This window comes from Pteronotus mesoamericanus, unplaced genomic scaffold (assembly GCF_021234165.1).
Source record: "Pteronotus mesoamericanus isolate MK-2021 breed Mesoamerican mustached bat unplaced genomic scaffold, CSHL_Meso_final scaffold_31, whole genome shotgun sequence".
In the NCBI taxonomy this organism is placed as follows: Eukaryota; Metazoa; Chordata; class Mammalia; order Chiroptera; family Mormoopidae; genus Pteronotus; species Pteronotus mesoamericanus.
The window spans coordinates 6,363,789-6,382,176 of NW_026555312.1; the positions used below are offsets into that span (position 1 = coordinate 6,363,789).

The following is an 18,388-nucleotide window of genomic DNA, read 5'->3' on the forward strand; positions in this document are numbered from 1 at the left end:
AGGTCTGAAACTTACCCTAAATCTCATCAAATTAATATCAAAAGCTACCTAAATTTATGTCCTTATCATTTAACAAGCACGAAAAAAAAATCATCAACTCTGGAGGAACTAAAAATGAAGTTTTAGCCATGTGAAATAATACAAAATAATTGTAAAATAGTAAATTCGCATTTTATTTCCAGGTATAGCTTGTGAGAGAGCTGCAAGTTTTCAGAGGATGGACCTCTGCCTGCTCTCTAGGGTTATAAAAACTCCTATCACTGAGAAAGGATAGACTCCAAATTCCATTCTTTGAAACAGAGAGGTCTTGAAGATTCTGCAGGCAGCATGGGTGGTGAGACCATGAAGATAATAAACAATCCAGATCTCTTCCCCTAATACTCTGAAAACGCTCTCCACATTCCCACCCCAGCTGGTGGTTGGGACGGTAATCCCCAAAAAGCACTCCTTGTATTAATTTCTTCTGTGTTTGGAAAGAGAGAACCCTTTGCACATAGAATCACCCTGTGCTGGGCTCTGCTAACAGCAGCTTCTCCAGACAGTCCATGGATAGGGGCTAGATAATCTGTGTCGACTGTGGCTCCCTGGGCAGGAAGTGGGAGCAGGGAAGACATGATGATACAGTGGCTTCCTGGGGGAGACTTGGCTAAAGTGGCTGGGCAGTTACATGTCATGCTATCCTTGGTGGTCAGATGACTAATCTAGACACAAGTTCATTAACAGGAGGAAAGGCAGGAGGAACAAAACTATTCAAGATTTTCTGGGGCTTCTCCTTGTGGCTTACCATGATGAATATTGTCAGGAGGAAGATGCTCATTGACATGATAGAGAAGCTGTCCAGGAACCAGGTACACCAAATCACCGTGTTGGAAACACCCTGATTTTTCAAGGTTTCCTTCAGTCTCAACTCCTTCTCCAAGACGATGTTCTTTACAGTCATGGAAACAGAATAGACCCAGGCCAGCACCATGAAGATAGGGAAACAGCGGTTCAGGATGACCATAAAACTGAAACAAGAAGAGAAAAGCAGAATGGTAGGATTCTCTATACCTGGTAGAGATGGAATAAATGTTTGTTGAATGCATGTGTTGAGAACAAGGACCTGGTGAAGGGAAAGGCAGACTAATTTCCAACGAGCACCCAATGGGCTTGAATCTTTTAATATATAGCACTTTTTCCTGAAGGATTACTTTTTCTTTAGAGCAAGATGGTAGCTTTTTGGTTAGCCCAGATGAATGCTCTATAAGTTAAATGTGTAAATAAAATCGTACTATGTATGTTACACAGTATATACCTAGTTGTAAGGTTTCGCAGGAAAGGACTGCAGACTTGGTGATGTGGCATGTGACTAGAGTAGACAGATATGTGTCAACGGACACTGAAGCCCAAGGACAAGGACCACAAACAAAGAGAACTGGTGGTGTTGAGATCAAAACTTGGGCCCCCCAAGGCAGGGTAGTACTATCTACCCTGGAGGATCCCCAGTTTTGCAGGAAGAGGCACAATATAACTAATCAGTGTGGCAGTTCCAGAAGACCATCAATAAATCAATCAGTGATCCAATAGCCACTGACTCTACCAGCCATGAACCTGTGGAATAAATACATAGATATCCATTTCAGCAAGCAGAGTAGATTTGATAATGTAGAATTATTTTATTGTGAACTTTACCCATGTTTTTATGTGCTTGATATGCTAGTAAATCCCCTGGAATTATTATCTATTGAAAATTGTTGATTGTCGCAGGGAGGGCGTGATTACAGCATGGGAGGGCTTCACTCAAGATGGCCCTAGGGAAAGAATTATGAATGCATAAAGTCTGCACTTCTAGGACCTGCCAACAGAGGGCTCTCACACACTGAATGCGCAGAGTCCTTAGTCTCTCCTCACAGTCTGCCCAATTCCCTGCCAGCCACTCCCATTCTGATCCTAAAAGTGGAACTGGGCTTTTGCCCCTGGCTCTACTTTCCATCTCTGGGCATTGTCCAAGCCCAAACTGGTTACAGAACAGCCACTGTTATCTCTTTAGTCTTCTGTAGAGCCCAGGAAGAAGAATGGATTGGACTAGGATGTTGAAAGAGGGTTTCCTGTGCCCACACTGGCCTTTATCTTACTATCTTGCCAGCTGGCAATTTGATTCTTCTTTTCTTTAGGCTGTGCACATCTCTCTCCTCGCTGAACCCTGTAGACGCACTTGTACACTATCGTGACCTTTCCAGTTTTTTCTAGGAGTTGAGTCCCTAAGCCAGTTGTAGGTCTCTGCCTCTGTCCTGGGAGCATTTCTGCCCCCATTCGCCATGGGAAATGGACCCTCCCAGCTCTCTCCACCCCTCTGTCCCTCTTTTTACCATCCCCCAAATGCAAGATCAGAAAACACTAGGTTATTTGCTTAGCTTGTTACTGGCCAACAAATGTACAGGCCTGGGGAGGGGAGAGGGCAGGCAGGGAGGACCTGAGCTCATCCAGCACATTCCTCTACCTTTCATTAAGCATTCATCATGGGAATGTTAATCAGGGAAAGAGCTGCATTATTCTGAGGCTCCTAGGAACCGGCCCTGCTTGCAATGCAGAGTCCTCATTTGTTGATTTGGCAATCATTGGGCAAACACTCTGACCAGAACCCTTCCACATACCAAACATGCTATGTAGTGGAAATTTTAAATGCCTTTTTCCCCTCCCTCAACTTCACTTCTCTTGATTTAATTTTTACCTTCCCTTTTCCACCCACAACACCAACTCCTTTCTCCCTGCCTCTTCATTTGCCCATCTGGCCCTGCCTGGAGCCTGGAGAAGCAGACTCCTCAGTCAGACCTCCATTCTCCCCAAGCTGCCCCTGGTCCTTGGGGTTTCTCTCCAAAGAGACTGAAGCCTGGGGAGCACCCCATCCCACCCAGCAACCCGATGAGCTTGTCTGGGAGTGGGACTGGGAGGCTCCCACTCACGAGTCATCCACAAAGCACGGGTACGGCATCTGCTGGAGGTAGATTCCAAATGGAACCTCGGCCTGGGCCTGACTCCTTGTGATGCCCTGTTCAATCATGTCTTGCAGATAGGCAAACCCTCCCCAGATGTATCGGAAATCTTCCACGGGATCCGCTCTGGGACCAGAATCCCAGTACCTAGGGAAAAGCCAGAGGCAGGGAGGGATGAAGGATGGGAATGGGAATGGACAGCTCACACACACTTCACAAACACAAGCTGGCTCAGCACCCTCTCTTGGAATATTTCCCCTAATCTTTTCCAAGCCATCCAATCCTATTTTCTAGTTCATAATTTAAATCTCAGTTATGACTATAAGACACAACATGACTTGTAATTGCTTTCATTCAAGGGCTCTACTTTGAGTTTTTCAAAATTTCTTATTTCCTCTCATTTAACTTTGAGTCCAATCTCAATCCCTTACTCTGTACCAAGTGTAATCTCTCAGTGCCTTTGAAGAAGCCCCATTTGCAGAATCTTTATATGAAGATAATTCAGTACCTAGAGGTTTCTCTCTCCAAGTTGCACAAAGGCCAGGCAGGGAGAAGTGCTGAGTTGAGGGTATGAAGACAGGGTAGCTGAGCTCTCTTGGTCCCACCAACTGGTTAGTTCGCTTCTTTGATACCAAAGTGTTTCTCTGTCTGTCCAAGTGACTCCTGCCCCTCTCCCAGCCTCATATATCTCTCGGGGTGCCCAGGGCCTTCTGGGATTGTCTGAAACATTACCTGTCCTTGATCTTATTGGTTTTCTCCACCACATCTATGTCCATCCGGATCTTGTACTTCACGTGGGGTGGGAGGGAGCTGGTCCAGGGATACATGTCAGGGAACACCACGCCAGCCCAGAATCTGTTTTCCTCTAGCAGAGACAGGGCTCGTTTTGTGAGCTGATTTTCATCATCATAGCTTTCAAACTTGTCCAGGATTAAGCACTGCGGACAATCACAAAGGTTGAGAGAGTTTGAGGAACACCAACTGCACAGGCTCAGTTGAAATAAAGGGCAGAGAGGATAAGGGCTGTTGCCCCCAGGGGGTGGGTCAAATGCAAGGGGACCTATAAATTTACTGTTTGCTTAACTCTGGAGTCCGGTGTCAATTTTTCAATGTGTCTAGATTTCGGGGTGGAAGGGGGCTAGGAAATGCTGACTTGCTTTAAATCCTGCAGATTTAGTGAGGTCTGTATTATCCGGCTGTCCGAGGCTGTCCAAATATGCAAGTTGTCAAAATGACAACAATACTCACAGCTCTCACTCCCCAGCGTGGGGAGTCAAGGGAGTGGGGTCACACTGAATACAGGCTGCTTTGAAGATCAGAAAGCCTGCCGATGAAAGAGTTTTAAAGACAGAAACAGTGAACCTTCCTGCCTCGCTGCAAACATGCAAGGATGGCCAGCTGAGGAAAAGGAGGGGGGAAAAAAAGAGAGCCGAAGTGAGTTAGTCAGAGAATCATTTCCAATCACAATTTTATGACAGGTAATGCTGGTAATAGAGGGATTTCCTAATATATCTTTTTTCTCTCCCTGGAACAGAAAAACATCATTACCCCCAAAAGAGCAAAACTAAGAATTTCTTTTAATTTGAATATTAGGGGTCATATATAAATTTGTTAAAGTATTTACTTGGATCTCTTTTTTCCTTAATCTCTTGTTCCCTATAATACATGAGGGTTATTGTGTTGATGTTTCTTCTTCTTTCTTATAATGTAACTCACAAGAGGTCAGGTGGCCTTGTCTTGATTAATTTGTTCACCGAACACTTACTGAGAACATGCAATGTGCCAAAGCCTGCTTGGCTCCAGGGATACAAGAAAGAAAGATAAAATCTCTTCCTGAAGGAAACTCAAGACCTAAAAAGGGAGAGGGTTGGAGTAAACTAACAATCATCAGGCAGAATGATCAGGTTCTGATGAAAGCAAGCCCAGGGGAGTCCGGGAGCCCAAGGGAGGGATGTAGCTAAGTCTCCCTGGAGAGCCCTGGGAGGGCTGCCTGGAGGAAGAGACTCCTGAGGAGGATGAAGATGAGCAGGAATTAGCCTGCGGGAGGAATGCAGGGGAAAGGTCTACTCAGCAGAGGCGACGACACGTGGGATGCCTGGAGATCTGCAGGAATAGAGCAATGGCTGCCATCCTTGGCTGTGCCTTCGAGCCTCTGAGGAGCTTTAAAAAGATATTCACACTCAGGCCCCACTCTAAACAATGAAATCAGGTTTTCAAGAGGAAGGCCAGGCCATCAGCATTTTGTCGAACACTCCCAGGTAGTTCCACTGTGCATGGAATTATGAAGGCGAAGAGAGATGTATGGTGAGAGATGAGCACTAGGGAGGTGGGTGGGGACCAGATCGGTTGCTCTGCTAGACTCTATAGTGTGACCAACTAACAGAAGCATTTCCTGGGGCACAAGGTTCTCCAAGCTAAAACCAAGAACGTTCCAGACAAACCTTAAAAGCCCCAAGGAGCCACTGTAGGGCTTTAAGCAGGTGTATGACATATGGAATCGGATCATGTTTCCAAAGGATCACTGATCGGGGGAAAGGAGGAAGCAGGAAGTGTGGTTAGAAGCCTGTTGAGGTAAGACAGGCTCAAAGGAACAAATTCATTCTCACAAAGACTGAGTTACCTGGAATCCCCATTTTACTGAAGAGAAACTGAACACCGGAGGCCTGCCAGAGGTCAGGCAGCTAGAACGTGGCAGGCCCTGGATCCCCCCCACTCTCCTGCTCCAGGCCCAGGCTTCTTCTCCCCATATCAGGAGCCACAGGTATTACTGGGTCTGCAGGCCGTCCCCATGTTCATGACTGGCTGGTAAAGTAGGAGAGCCGTTATTATTCATCCTCACTTTGCAGCCCAGGAAACGCAGGCTTAGAGAGGCTGAGTAACTTTTCCGAAGTGGTAGAGTAGGTATCAAACTCCAGGTCAGTGGTTCCCACAACAATTACCCGGATAAATGAAGAAGTGAGACAGGCGGACTGATCCTAAGGACCTGACCAGAGACCCAAGCTCCCGCCACACTGGCAGGAAGCAGACAAACCCAACTCATTCACCAAAACCCCTCACTGCTGAGTCCCACCCAGGGTGCCAGAAGGTGAACCAGAACTCTTCACTGAGGAGCTAGCTTTGAAAAAAAAGGTGCTGCAAATCAACCCTCTTTGGGCCTTCTGAACTAAATGTCCCACCCCAGACTCCACATCTTGGGAGTGGGTGCCCTGTAATGTTTTCAGTCTTCCAGATAAAAAGATAGGAAACAAAGGACGTTATTAGTTTCCCAGCTGATACGGGAAAGAGGAATACAGGTACTTGAGAAAATTGAGAGGGCTAAGGCTTAAGGGACACTGCAGTAAGAAGATGGTCATTTTAAAATGAAATGGAATTGGTATTTCTTTAAGAAGTACCAGTAAGTGTAGCACACATCATAGAGTTAAGGGAAATGGAAATTTTTCTTTGGTGAGCTATTCTGTTGTAAACGTGCATTGCCCAGCCTAGCATTGGCTGGTCCTTAAGTGAGATGAAGAACTTAAGTGACTCATGACATCGGAGGTCCTCAGTAAATGTTCATTTTTCTAGATAAAAATAACATGGGACTTGCTACTTTATGCTTTTTTTGTGGGGCGAGGGGAGATCTAATATGTAGACTTGCATCACAACCCAAGGCCAAGCTCCCTTAATAACACTGAGAATGAGCTGTCTGCTGCTTGGGCAAGGATGCATCAAGGTGGAACTGTCAGAGTATATTTTAAAAAATACATTTAAGTTTCTTTTAGGGAGACCTTGACATTCTACAAAGATGAATAATAAAATAATCTCATTAAAAAATAGTTTGGCAAGTTAGGACTGCATATATAAAATTTTAGAACGGAAATTAGAGTGAATCTGTAAAAAAATTCTAAAATGAAAACAAAATTATTTTGGGAGATGGACTTTTTCTTTGGAGTTTCTTTTAGATATGACACATACACACACACCCCACACACACGACACTCTACTAATTCAGTCATAGCATCACAGAATATTTGGACAGAAGGAGTTACGGAATTCTTGTGGCCTGATGTCCTTGGTTTACCTGTGAAGAAACTGGCATGAGAGGGGTGAGGGGCAAAGGGCCTTCCCCAAGGTCAATGTAGGTCAGAAGCAGAATCTGAATCCATATCTTCCTGTTGAGCCTGAGGGCGGTGCTCTTCCTGCACATTGCTCTAAGGTAAGCCAGACTCCAACCACAAAGTCCAGGCAGCATAATTTGAGAGCTGGAAGATCTCTCAGCCTAGATAGCACTAACCAGTAGAACTTTCTGGAATATGGAAGTACTCTATACTGATGTCCTACCCCATATGGTTGCCAGTAACCACATCTGGCCATTGAGCACTTGAAATGTAACTAGTGCATCTGAGGCACCGAATTTTTCACTTTAATTAATTTAGATTTTAAAAGCCCCCTGTGGCTCTGGCTGGGTAGCTCTGTTGGTTGGAGTGTCATCCCAATGTGCTGGGGTTGTGGGTTCAATCCCTAGTCAGGGCACACATATAAGAAGCAACCAATGAATGCATAAATAAGTGGAACAACAAATCGATGTCTCTCTCTCTCTCTCTCTCTTCCCTTCCCTCTGTTCCTCTCTCTAAAATCAGTAAATTAAAAAAAAATTTTAAAGAGATTTTATTTATTTATTGTTAGAGAGAAGGGAGGGAGGGAGGGAGAAAGAGAGGCAGAGAAACATTGATGTGTAAGAGAAACACCAATCAGTCGCCTCTCGCAAGTGCCTGGCCAGGGACCTGGCCTGCAACCCAGGCATGTGCCCTGACCAGGAGTCACACCAGCGACCTTTCAGTTGGCAGGCCGGCACTCAATCCACTGAGCCACACCAGCCAGTTCAATAAATAAAAACACTTTTTTAAAAAGCCGCCTGTGGCTCTGGTTACTGCACAGGTCAGCACAGCTCCAGATGCAGTAAGTTCCTTGAGGTCAGGGGCCGTGTCTTGCTCATTGCAGTCTCTGCAATAGCATTTTCCCACGAGAGGGACTCAATAGTGTTTACTGAATTAAATTGACTTTAGGAGTCCTGAATGCTGTAAGAAACATAGCTTTACTACTGTGTATTTTGAACATAATCCTGTATACCCAAAATTCAAACAGGAAACTAGAAGAAATCAGCATAAAGTGAATTTTTGCCATGATGCTAATGAGAGCTCAACTCTCACTGAAGCAAAAACAACAACAACAACAAAGACCCAAAAAACAAAACAGTAAAAACAAACACACTTTCAAGTGGCTGATGTTTGCAGTGATATTCTTGGGTCCTGTGGTGACGTGGGCTCCATCCTTGCAGTTTTATCAGGCAGCTGGTGTGTCATGTTTCCTATTGTGTTCCCCCTAGATTGGTACCCTGATACACTCTGCAAAAACAAAACTTCAAAGGTTTGCAAACACTCATTTCTACCTTGAAACACCTGACCCATTTCCAAAGTTGGATTATCTTCCTCATCTCGGAAAGTGGTATAATGTAGTGTTTAGGAGACAAATGACCCTGAAGACCATTCCTGCTCTGTTGTTTCCTACCTGCGTGGCCTCTGTTTTCCTCTATAAATTGAGAACACCCTACCTCAGATGGTGTTCCAAGGATCATCTGGCAGGGTTTGTGAAGGGCCAGCCAGCTCCTGCTGCTAAGAATAAAAGCTGATGCTTCTTCGTACCATGTACCCCAAACCGGTCCAAGGGCTTTGCTTGTAATTAATGCTTTGAATCCACACAACCACCTTAGGATGTCACTTATAATGATCCCACCAGACTCACTTATGAGGCACAATGAGCTATGGTGAACATCCTCTGGATAGAGTCTAGTTAGCCACATAGTTAAACTGTCTCAATAAATGCCATTTTTATTACTGTTTTTGAAAAATATCTTAAAAGTCAACAGAGTCCAATGGCTTTCAGGCCCCCACCAGGGCACCTATCATTCATGACAGCTGTTAATCTGGGGAGAAGGCAGTTATTTTCTTTAAATAATATGCCTGGGAAACAACCAGTCCTGAACTGATCACAGCACATCATCTGGCCACAACAGTGCTGTGGGCAGAAGCCGAAGCCCCATACCCACCCTGAGCAATGAGGGAGGGAGAGAGGCGTGTCCTAACCAACTGCCGCTCACTGGCCATTAGGTAAAAGTCAGACAATTCCACCCATGGAAGCTCTGGTGAAGCTAATCCAGAGTGTCATTTGCACCAATTCTTCCTGAGGTCAAGGCTGAGCAATTACGAAAGCAGCTGTGGACGTTAACCAGAAGTCCCTGGATCATCTTCTGAGGTATAACTCATGGTATACCCTTGAGTCCTTATGTGGAGGCCACCTGCCTCATTCCCTATTGGTATTTGTTCTGGTCCCCGAAGTTAAAATCTTGGCTAAAGAGCCTGTCTGTTTATGTGAGTACATACATGAGTGTATTGGGGAGGCAAAGATTAATGACTAAACCCTTGGCCAATGCCATTAATTTTGACATACATATTTGGTCTGGTCTGATCAGCTTGTAAGTTGAAATATAATAGGTTCTAAAGAGGCTGAGGCTATGGAATCTATCTGTAGGGTCTATCTAAGCTATTTGGGCCCTGGCTGGTGTGACTCCGTAGACTGAGCACCGGCCTACAGACTGAAAGGTTGACAGTTCGACTTCTGGTCAGGGCACGTGGCTGGGTGGCAGGCCAGGTCCCCAGCTGGGGGCCTGCAAGAGGAAACTGATTGATGTTTCCATCCCTTTCTTCTCCCTCTTTCTCCCTTTCTTTCTCCCTTCTCTCTCTTCTCTCTAAAAATAAATAGATAAAAGCTATTTGGCTCTACACAAACAGAAACTGTGCAATTATGGATATTAGGGAAAAACGGAGGTAGAATAAGAACTGGCCAGTGTAAGGAACACAATATAAAGATAGCACCATGGCTGGGAAAAGAATTCAAAGGGTATTGTCAGTGAATAAAGAGATAGTGTCTTATGGTCTCAGAGGCAGATTCTGGACGAATTTTCCAACCAGAGTTTGGCATCTCAACCCTATAATGCCCTAAAAGGGGTTTCCGTGTCTCCTTCAGTTCCCAACTGCTGTAGCAAAACCCAGGTGGCAGGGCCACCACTCTTTGAAGTCCACACAAGTCCTGTGATTCGGCTGTTTTGCTCTAAGTCCCCAGGAAGCAGAGTTCATCCTGGCGGAAGAGGCCGGAGCTCTCTCCAGGGCAGCCAGCTGTGCTCAAGACCTCTGCGGAATGCAGTCATTTGTTTATGCAGCTAAATCAAACACCACCTTGGAAGGAGAAGCTGCAGTAGCAGCAGGCTTCCTTCTTCAACTGTGACCTCTCTGACTCTAATTCAAACACATTAAGTAATAGATAAATTAAATTATATATTAAGTGGGAAACATTGTCCAGTGGAAGAAAAGAGAGAAAGAAAATCTCTTTGTTTGCACTTGATAAGCAAAGGGGACAGGCACCCTGGGCTGACACATTTTGACTAATACACCCGGGACGTGTGGGGATGAGTCTTCAGGGATAAGGGAGGCACTGCACCCCCACTTAGAGATTTTGGCTCTATCATCTCGCCTCTTACATCTGTAACTTCCAAACTCAGGCTGAGCACAAAGTGGCTGATGGGTGCCAATGGGAGCCTAAAGTGGTCCTGCTGGTGTTAATGTGGACACCTGGGGTTCCTTTCGAAAAATGCCAATGGATGTGGGCAAACATCCCAGAATGGATTTCCTGGCAGGTCTAGACTGTTACCTTTAAGGTTCATTTCCCACCACATGGAAAAAGCCACTGGATAACATAGCTTTGGGTTGTGCGCTTGGTGGGCATAGTGAGATAGAGGCCCAAGGCAGTGCAATAAATTTTATCCAACACATTGGGCCTGTGAACAGACATCTGAAACATTCAGCCACAAAGAGTAAGGAAATGCACCATGGCTGGAAAACAAAGGGACAGGAAATGCACAGCTGTTAAAAAATGTCTGTTTCTAAAACAAATAAATACAATAGAGAAACGAGTAAAAAGGCCAAGATGGAGCATGAAGCCTCACACTGGGGCAAAGCCACCAGGTAATGGTTGTTATTTAGTGGGATCCAAGGGAAAACAATAAATAACCTAGCTGACAACTGCAGGGAACTTTAGCTCTCAAAGCTTTCGTATTTAATTATTCCAACAACTCTGGGAGGCGGGTATCAACCATATTTGAAATATGTAATAGTCAACAGAGCTGGTCACCGACCAATCGGAGCACATTCTGTTTCACCCACCTGGGTGAACCCCACCAGAACTGCAGGCTCAGAGCCACCCTCATTTTTCAGGCAGTGAGACCCCAGTGCTGCCCAAACTCACAGAGCCCATGGCTAAGCGCCAGAGATGACATCCTATCACCTACAGGATGAAGTCGTTCACGGACCGGGCCAGCTGACCTTTCTAGTCAAATCTCTGGACACTGCTGCTGCTCCCCATGCCCAGCTACTCCCCTGATGGACAGCCACACCCCTACCCAGCCTACCTGCTTCTCTTGAACTTGTCCTGCAGGTTCGTACCACTGTACTTTGCCAGTGGTCTTCCTTCTGCCTGAGGTTGTCTTTCTGCCTTGCTCAGCCAGCAAATTCAATTTTTAAGGCCCAGCTTTAAATGTATTTTCAGTTTTAATTTGGCATTAATGGGTGTCTTCTTTATGCTGTTGCAGCTCCACTGAGGTAAATTGGGAAATCAAAACATAAATAAGCCTTGGCCAAGTGGCTCAGTTGGTTGGAGTATTGTCCTGTACACCAAAAGTTTGTACGTTTGATCGCTGGTCAGGGCATATACCAAGGTTATGGGTTCGATCCCTGGTCGTGGTACATAGGGGAGACAACAAATCTATACTCTCTTTTTCTCTCCCTTACTCTCTCACTGCCTTTCTCTGGCTCTAAAATCAATAAACATATCCTTGGGTGAGAATTAAAAAAAAAAAAAAGGCAGTCTGGAACCTTAAGGGATTCAGGTTTCTAGGGGTGAGGAGGGGTGTGAACAAGTCATTATTAAGGGCTACAATAGAGGGAATATGGTGCATGGAAGGCCTAAATATAAGAGATGAGTCTTGAAGGGGGCGCAGGGATTGAGAGGGGAAGGGCTCAGCCACTCAGCATGCCATCCATCCCATCTAACATGGAAGAGTCGTGAGGGGGTTAGGCCATGGTAGACTTGACCGTTACGGCAATAAGGGAGCACTGAGTAGCTTTAAGCAGGCATGCTATGGCGAGGCGAGGGCTTTAGAAGGATCTCACTGGAGGCAAAGTGGGAACTGAACAGAAGAAGCGAGAGACTGGAAACCCCTGACCAGTCTAAAGAGATGATCCAGGCCTCTGTAAACAGAGGCCATATGTGAAGAGGGAGAAAAGGAGGGATTTCAGAGATAATTGGAGGAAGAATTGATAATCCTTGGAGGATTTGTGACATTTTCAATTTGGATTTGTGCAACCTGTTTCTACTCCATCAGACTGAATTATCGTTTTGGCCATTCTTTGAGATCCTGCTACTGTAAAATTATGTAATAACATGCTTATCTCTCCCCATACAATGTTTCTGGGGCTCTGGGATGAATTGTATTTATTCAGATGTAAGTAGTTCAATAGATGCAAATATATGAATGACTGAATGAGCTCTAATCATTTTGGTTTTCTACTATAAATCTAGTTATTTTCCAGCAGAAAAGACCCAATCAGAATAGTGTCTGTTGTCCTCAATGTTATAAAATAATTGGTGCCTTCATCTCACTCATTATATAATTTATCCAAACAGTTCTTACTGAGCCCCTTAATAATGTGCCCCTCATAATATAAGAGAAAGAACATCCTTATTGGAGTCAGGCAGGTCTGGATTAGAATTCTGGATTTCCCACTTATCTGCTGTGATATGTTAGGAATGTCATTTTTTAATTCTATAAAATGACAATAGTCATGCCTGCCTGGCAGGTAGTTAAGAGCAGTGTATGAGATGATGTGTAAAAGTGCCCCACGTAGTGACTGGCTCATAGCAGACTCAGGTACAATTTCCTTTCCTCCACCCCTGGCTGCAGGCCCCCATTCCCCGAACTTGTGTTCTCCGTCCTCAGTCCTGCTCTATGTTTCTGAGAAACTGATGAAGCATGAAAGAAGGTCACTGCCCATGAGTTGCTTATGATCCAGTTCATGACTCTTGAGAGAATACTTCCCTCATGATAAAGATTTCTATACCTTTCCTACTTCCCTTCCAACTTTACCCTGGTCTCCCGATGCACATTTTGGAGTCAATGAATCAACAGAAGAATGCAATAGGACAGATATTCCTCAAATATCTGTACATTTGACTCTAAAGTCCATTACATGATCAGTAGCTTTACCTTCCTAATCCTATTTTTCTTAGGCCAGCTTGAAAAACACACCCCTGAGCACATTCTGGCTGGGTGGTAGTGGCACGCGGCCAACGGTTTGCAAGGTACAGAGCAAAGCAGTGAAAAAAAGTTCCTCTACTGATAATTCATCAACAGGATAACCATCATAGAGATAAAAAAGAGTTATGCACCTATAGTGACTGTGTCGACAGCAGAGGGAAAAAGCAGTTAATGAATACATGCTTTTTTCAAGACTCAGGGAAAGGTAGTTGGGACTGGTTAAAGTACAGTTTTATGCCTTGGTTAGAGGTATTTTCATATTAAAGTTTGGCTGAATTCAGCTTCCTGATGTGAAATTCAAGATCTGAAATTCAAATATACTATGAAATTAAAATACACTGTGAACTCCGTAAATAGTATTTCATCTGTGCCAGGCCTAACCTTTCCCTAAACAAAGAAATCAAAGTGGAGGGCTGTACATGTTTGTTTTAACCAAAGAGTAATCAGAGGAATAAATTATTAATTTCTCTCACGGTGCTTTTCTCCAGAAGAAAAATAGATGTGAATAAGACACATATAAATTATGACCATAAAAGTAGAGGCTTATTAGTTTAAAATATTTACCTGCATGAAGACTCCCTTGTCCTCAGTCTCCTTAGATGTGGCAAACAGGGTGATCAGAAGGCCTGTAGAAGGGAATCTCTCCACATGCTTAAGATGTGAGGCTCCCAAAATCACCGCCCCTTTCCCTGGTCCCCACTGCCCACCTCCTGACCAGGGAGCTGCCTTTCATCAATGTGTTGTGTTTTGTTTTTCTCCCAGCTGAGGGCAGGGCATCAGGGAGAAGACAGAATGTGGTTATAGGATGAATGAGGTCGTAGAAACCCCTAATTGAGGACAAGGAAAATTCTGGAGCCACTGGGCCATCTTCCACAGAAGCTGTGCCCAGGGCCATCCTGCTGTGCTTTCAGGAACGGTCTGACATTCTGGATTCTAAGCCAATTCACTAAGGTTAACATGAAGAATAGCCTCACAGTCCCTGGGTAATGTGTACACAAAGTTTGGAATCTGAGAAAAAGGTACATTCCTTACTTGGCCTGTGGTTCAGGGGTAGACATTCATGTGGCTCACAGCAAGAGCTGCCGCGCATTAAATGTTTCTGCTATGCACTCAGCCCTCTCCCATCTCATCCTCACAGCTACCTGAAAAAGACGATACTGCCCCCACCCTGCCCCACCTAACAGATGAGGAACTCAAGGGCAGAGAATTTACACTCCTGCCTAACCCATCAATGGCATCAGTGTTCTCAGGGCTCTGCACACTTCTCTCATTTTGTCAACAACTATCCTATAAGGTTTGCTGTGTTACTCTCTGGACATTATAGGTAAGAGAATTAAGCCTTAGAAGGTAAGTGACTTTCTTAGAGTGACTCAGCTCATAAAAGGCAGAGACCCAGGCCTACTTGTCCTCACTGGATGGGTGAGAACTGTCCATAAGCTGTAGCCTGACATCACATGCCTGCTCCCCAGGCGCAGGGTGGCCCCTGGGGAATGAGATTGGCTCCAGGCCTCTCAATGGAATGTTCGGTAACTAAGTCCTCACCCCAAGCAGAAGGGAAGGCGATTTAGCCTTTCTATTAACTGAAGAGAAAAACCTATTGGACCACTCCTTTCCCCCTAATGACAAAAGGCTTAAAGGTCTTTGCTCTCAGTTCAGTTCCATTGTTCATAGTCACTTCTGAGGGCCCACAGACCTAGAGTGACATAATTTTCATTTTAAAAATTGTTTTTTGCTTAATTTCCCTTAGGGGATTTTTTTTTTCTTTTTTGGAAGTAAGCTTAGAGGCTGGCCCAGGAACTTCTCTCAGCTCTTCAGTACAAGTCATAGTACCGAAAAGGAGAGCCTCAGTCAAGCTGTAAACAGCCTGTGAAGGAACATAGTTGCTACCCTGTCCCAGAGAGACACTCAGAACAGGAGCTGGGGAGTCTCGAAGGCTCCCCCAGAGTTCCCCAAACACAAGAACAACAGCAGAAAAATCCAGGACCCATCGCAATGATTGGTTTCTCCCTCACTGCGTATTTTCCCCTCCTATATTCTCCTTTCAGCCTCCGCCCCCGTTCCTCCCCCATCTCCCCACAGGCAGGGAGATCAGAATCCTCATCATCCTCTGCTTCTGCACCATCAAAATCCCGCTTAGGAACCCCTGGGGGAGGCCACTGACCTGCGGCCACCTGGCCTTTGCCTAGGAGCTCTTCAGTTAGGTTAATAGGACAGCAGAGCCCTCAGGAAGTGTTGGTGGTTGAGGCTGGATGAAATGAGCGACTTTGTAATCCCTAGAGGAGGGTCAGGAGTGGCTTGGTGGCTGGACCTGATTTCACCAATGCCACCTTCCTTCTCCTAAGCAGTATTTTTTGTTTGTGTTTTGTTTAAAAGTTAATATTTACTAACTGCTTATTATATCCCAGGAATTGTTCTAGGTGCTTGGCATGAACTAATTCAATTCTCATAACAAGTCTATTAGGTAAGAACTACTAATATCTCCATTTTACGGATGGGGAAACTGAGCACAACTAGCAGGGATTTAAAACCAGGCATTCTGGCATCAGAGACTGAACTCTTAAAGTATCTGTTCTCTATGTGTCTGGTTCTACATTAGGCCCAAGCTACCCAGAAAAAAAAATAATAATAATGCTTCAAGAAAACAAGACCTTTATGTAAATGTCAAGTCAAATGAGACAAGAAGTGTTCCTCATCACTGCCCCTTCTGGCTCTCTGAGCAGCAGCATGGTGGTCAGCAAGAACAGGCGCCTTATGAAAGGCGTTAAAAGGGAGCCAAGAAGACAGCGATTGATCCATTTTTCTAAGGAAGATTGGTGTGATGTGAAAGCACCAGCTATGTTCAATATAAGAAATATTGGGAAAACACTGGTCACAAGAATGCAAGGAAACAGAATCACATCTGATGGTCTGAAGGGTCGTGTTTTTGAAGCAAGCCTATCTGATCTGCAGAATGAGGAAGTTGCATTTAGAAAATTCAATCTGATGACTGAGGATGTTCATGGCAAAACCTGCCTGACTAATTTCCATGGCATGGATCTTACCCATGACAAAATGTGCTCCATGGTCAAAAAATGGCAGAGCATGACTGAAGCTCATGTTGATGTCAAGGCTACAGATGCTTATTTTCTTTGTCTATTCTGTGTTGGTTTAACTAAAAACACAACAATCAGATTCAGAAGACCGCTTATACTCAGCACCAACAGGTCCACCAAATCTGGAAGAAGATGATGGAAATCATGACCCAAAAGGTGCAGACAAATGACTTGAAAGAAGTGGTCAATAAATTGACTAAGCACTCAAAAAGACATAGGAAAGGCTCACCAACCTATTTACTGTATTTTGCTGTGTATAATTCTCACTTTTTGCCAAAATTTTTGAGGGAAAAATAAAGATGCACATTATACATGGGTATAATGATTCCATACCATTGGTAAAATAATCCTGTGTATAATGTGCACAAAAACCCAGGTGTACATTATACAGGAGAACACATTATACACAGCAAAATATAGCATTTGCTTCATGATGTCTTTGTTAGAAAAGCCAAAATGCTGAAGAAGCCCAAGTTTGAACTGGTAAAACTCATGGAGCTTCATGGTGAAGGCAGCAGTTCTAGAAAAGCTGCTGTGTATGAGACAGGTGCTAAAGTTGAATGAGCTGATGCATGTGAACCCCTAGCCCAAGAACCTTCAGACATTTAATGGTGACAAATAAAAAATCCTATTTACAATATATTTATTACTAATAGTGCCTCACCAAAACGTTGTGAAAACCACTGAACTCCATTCTGTGAGAAGGAAGGAATAGAGTCCCTCTCTTCTATTCATGCCCTTCCAAGAGTTTTGTCTATATTGTAACCACAGTGGTAGATGGTGGTGGGTGTAGCCAAGGGTGGAGGCACCCATACTTAGCTGGTAGAGGCACTGTGAGAGGAGGGCGATGTCAATTGCATAGTTACACAAGGGGATTTGAAGGCCCCACCAACCTAATAGGTAAAATATACAGATTACCTTGTCCTTGGAAATTCTGAGTCAGTTGATCTGAGTGGGTGTCCATGGATCGGTTTTGTAAAAAGCACCCAAGGTCATTTTTGCCTTCAGACAAGTTGAGAATCACTTTGTAATGACCTGCAGTTTGGTGCAACTGGCGTATTCCGAAAGGCCACCTAGGGAGCCTGAGCTGCCCCTTCCATGATTCTAGAGGGAAGGTCCCATACCCTAGGGAATTTCTAGGGAAATTCTGATGGTACCAGGGGCAAGACAGTGTCCTCAAAAACACTGCGGTGACATGCAAAGCAAGGCTTTTTCTCACTATTTAGTTATCCTCGGAACCAGGAGTCTGGGGGAGGGGCTTGCCCTTGGGGGCCTCCTCTTATTCCCTCTCCTGTTGCCCAGAGCATCTTCCACCTACTAATGGCTCCAGATGACATGAGGCCCAGACCTGGCCCTGACCTGGCCCTTTGTCAGGTGTGACAGTCCCTTAGATGGAGAGGTTCCCTGGGAATTTAAGGTCGAGAATTCAGAAATACCTGGGATGTGCTTTCTGGCCCTGGGTAACTCCAGTCTTGTCATTCAGCCAGAGATGGACACGTTAACAGGTAACTCAAATCTAACATGGATAGAGTCTAAGAGAAGTGCGAAGAGAAGGCCAGAGAAACACAGAGGAGTGAATGGCTAAACCTGTGTGGAAGCAGAAGTGACATTTGAGACCTTGAGTCTCAAAGAATGAATGCATAGGAGCTAAACAGGTGGGGAAGGAAAAGTCATCTCAGGCTTTTCTGTCCTATGTTTCTTCTTTTTAGGAAAACACCCTCCCCCACTTTATAGTAATCCTGCTCAGTCCATGAGAAGCAGATGAAGCTAACTCTGCTTCCCTTTCTCTTGGGCATATGACCCAGACCCCCATCACAGCACACAAGCCCCCTGGGTCCCCTTCCCCAAGGACTCAGGGACAGGTAGAGCAGGCAGGCCAATCAGAGAACTGTATAGTAGTAATGCTTACACTCTGGGAA

The 18,388-nt window shown here is 44.8% G+C and overlaps 1 protein-coding gene and 1 pseudogene across 1 annotated transcript in view; one reads left to right on the plus strand and one right to left on the minus strand.

The window, feature by feature from the left end:
• Positions 1-18,388, minus strand: part of ABCA4 (ATP binding cassette subfamily A member 4) — a 125,817-nt gene that overhangs the window by 61,281 nt on the left and 46,148 nt on the right. Inside the window, exons 12-14 of the mRNA XM_054592061.1 lie at positions 3,705-3,910; positions 2,943-3,119; positions 785-1,007 (exon numbers count right to left, since the gene is read on the minus strand). Of these exons, the coding sequence (XP_054448036.1) occupies positions 785-1,007; positions 2,943-3,119; positions 3,705-3,910 (606 nt within the window). The remainder of the gene's footprint in view (positions 1-784; positions 1,008-2,942; positions 3,120-3,704; positions 3,911-18,388) is intronic.
• On the plus strand, positions 16,102-17,078 carry LOC129085740 (40S ribosomal protein S3a-like; annotated as a pseudogene).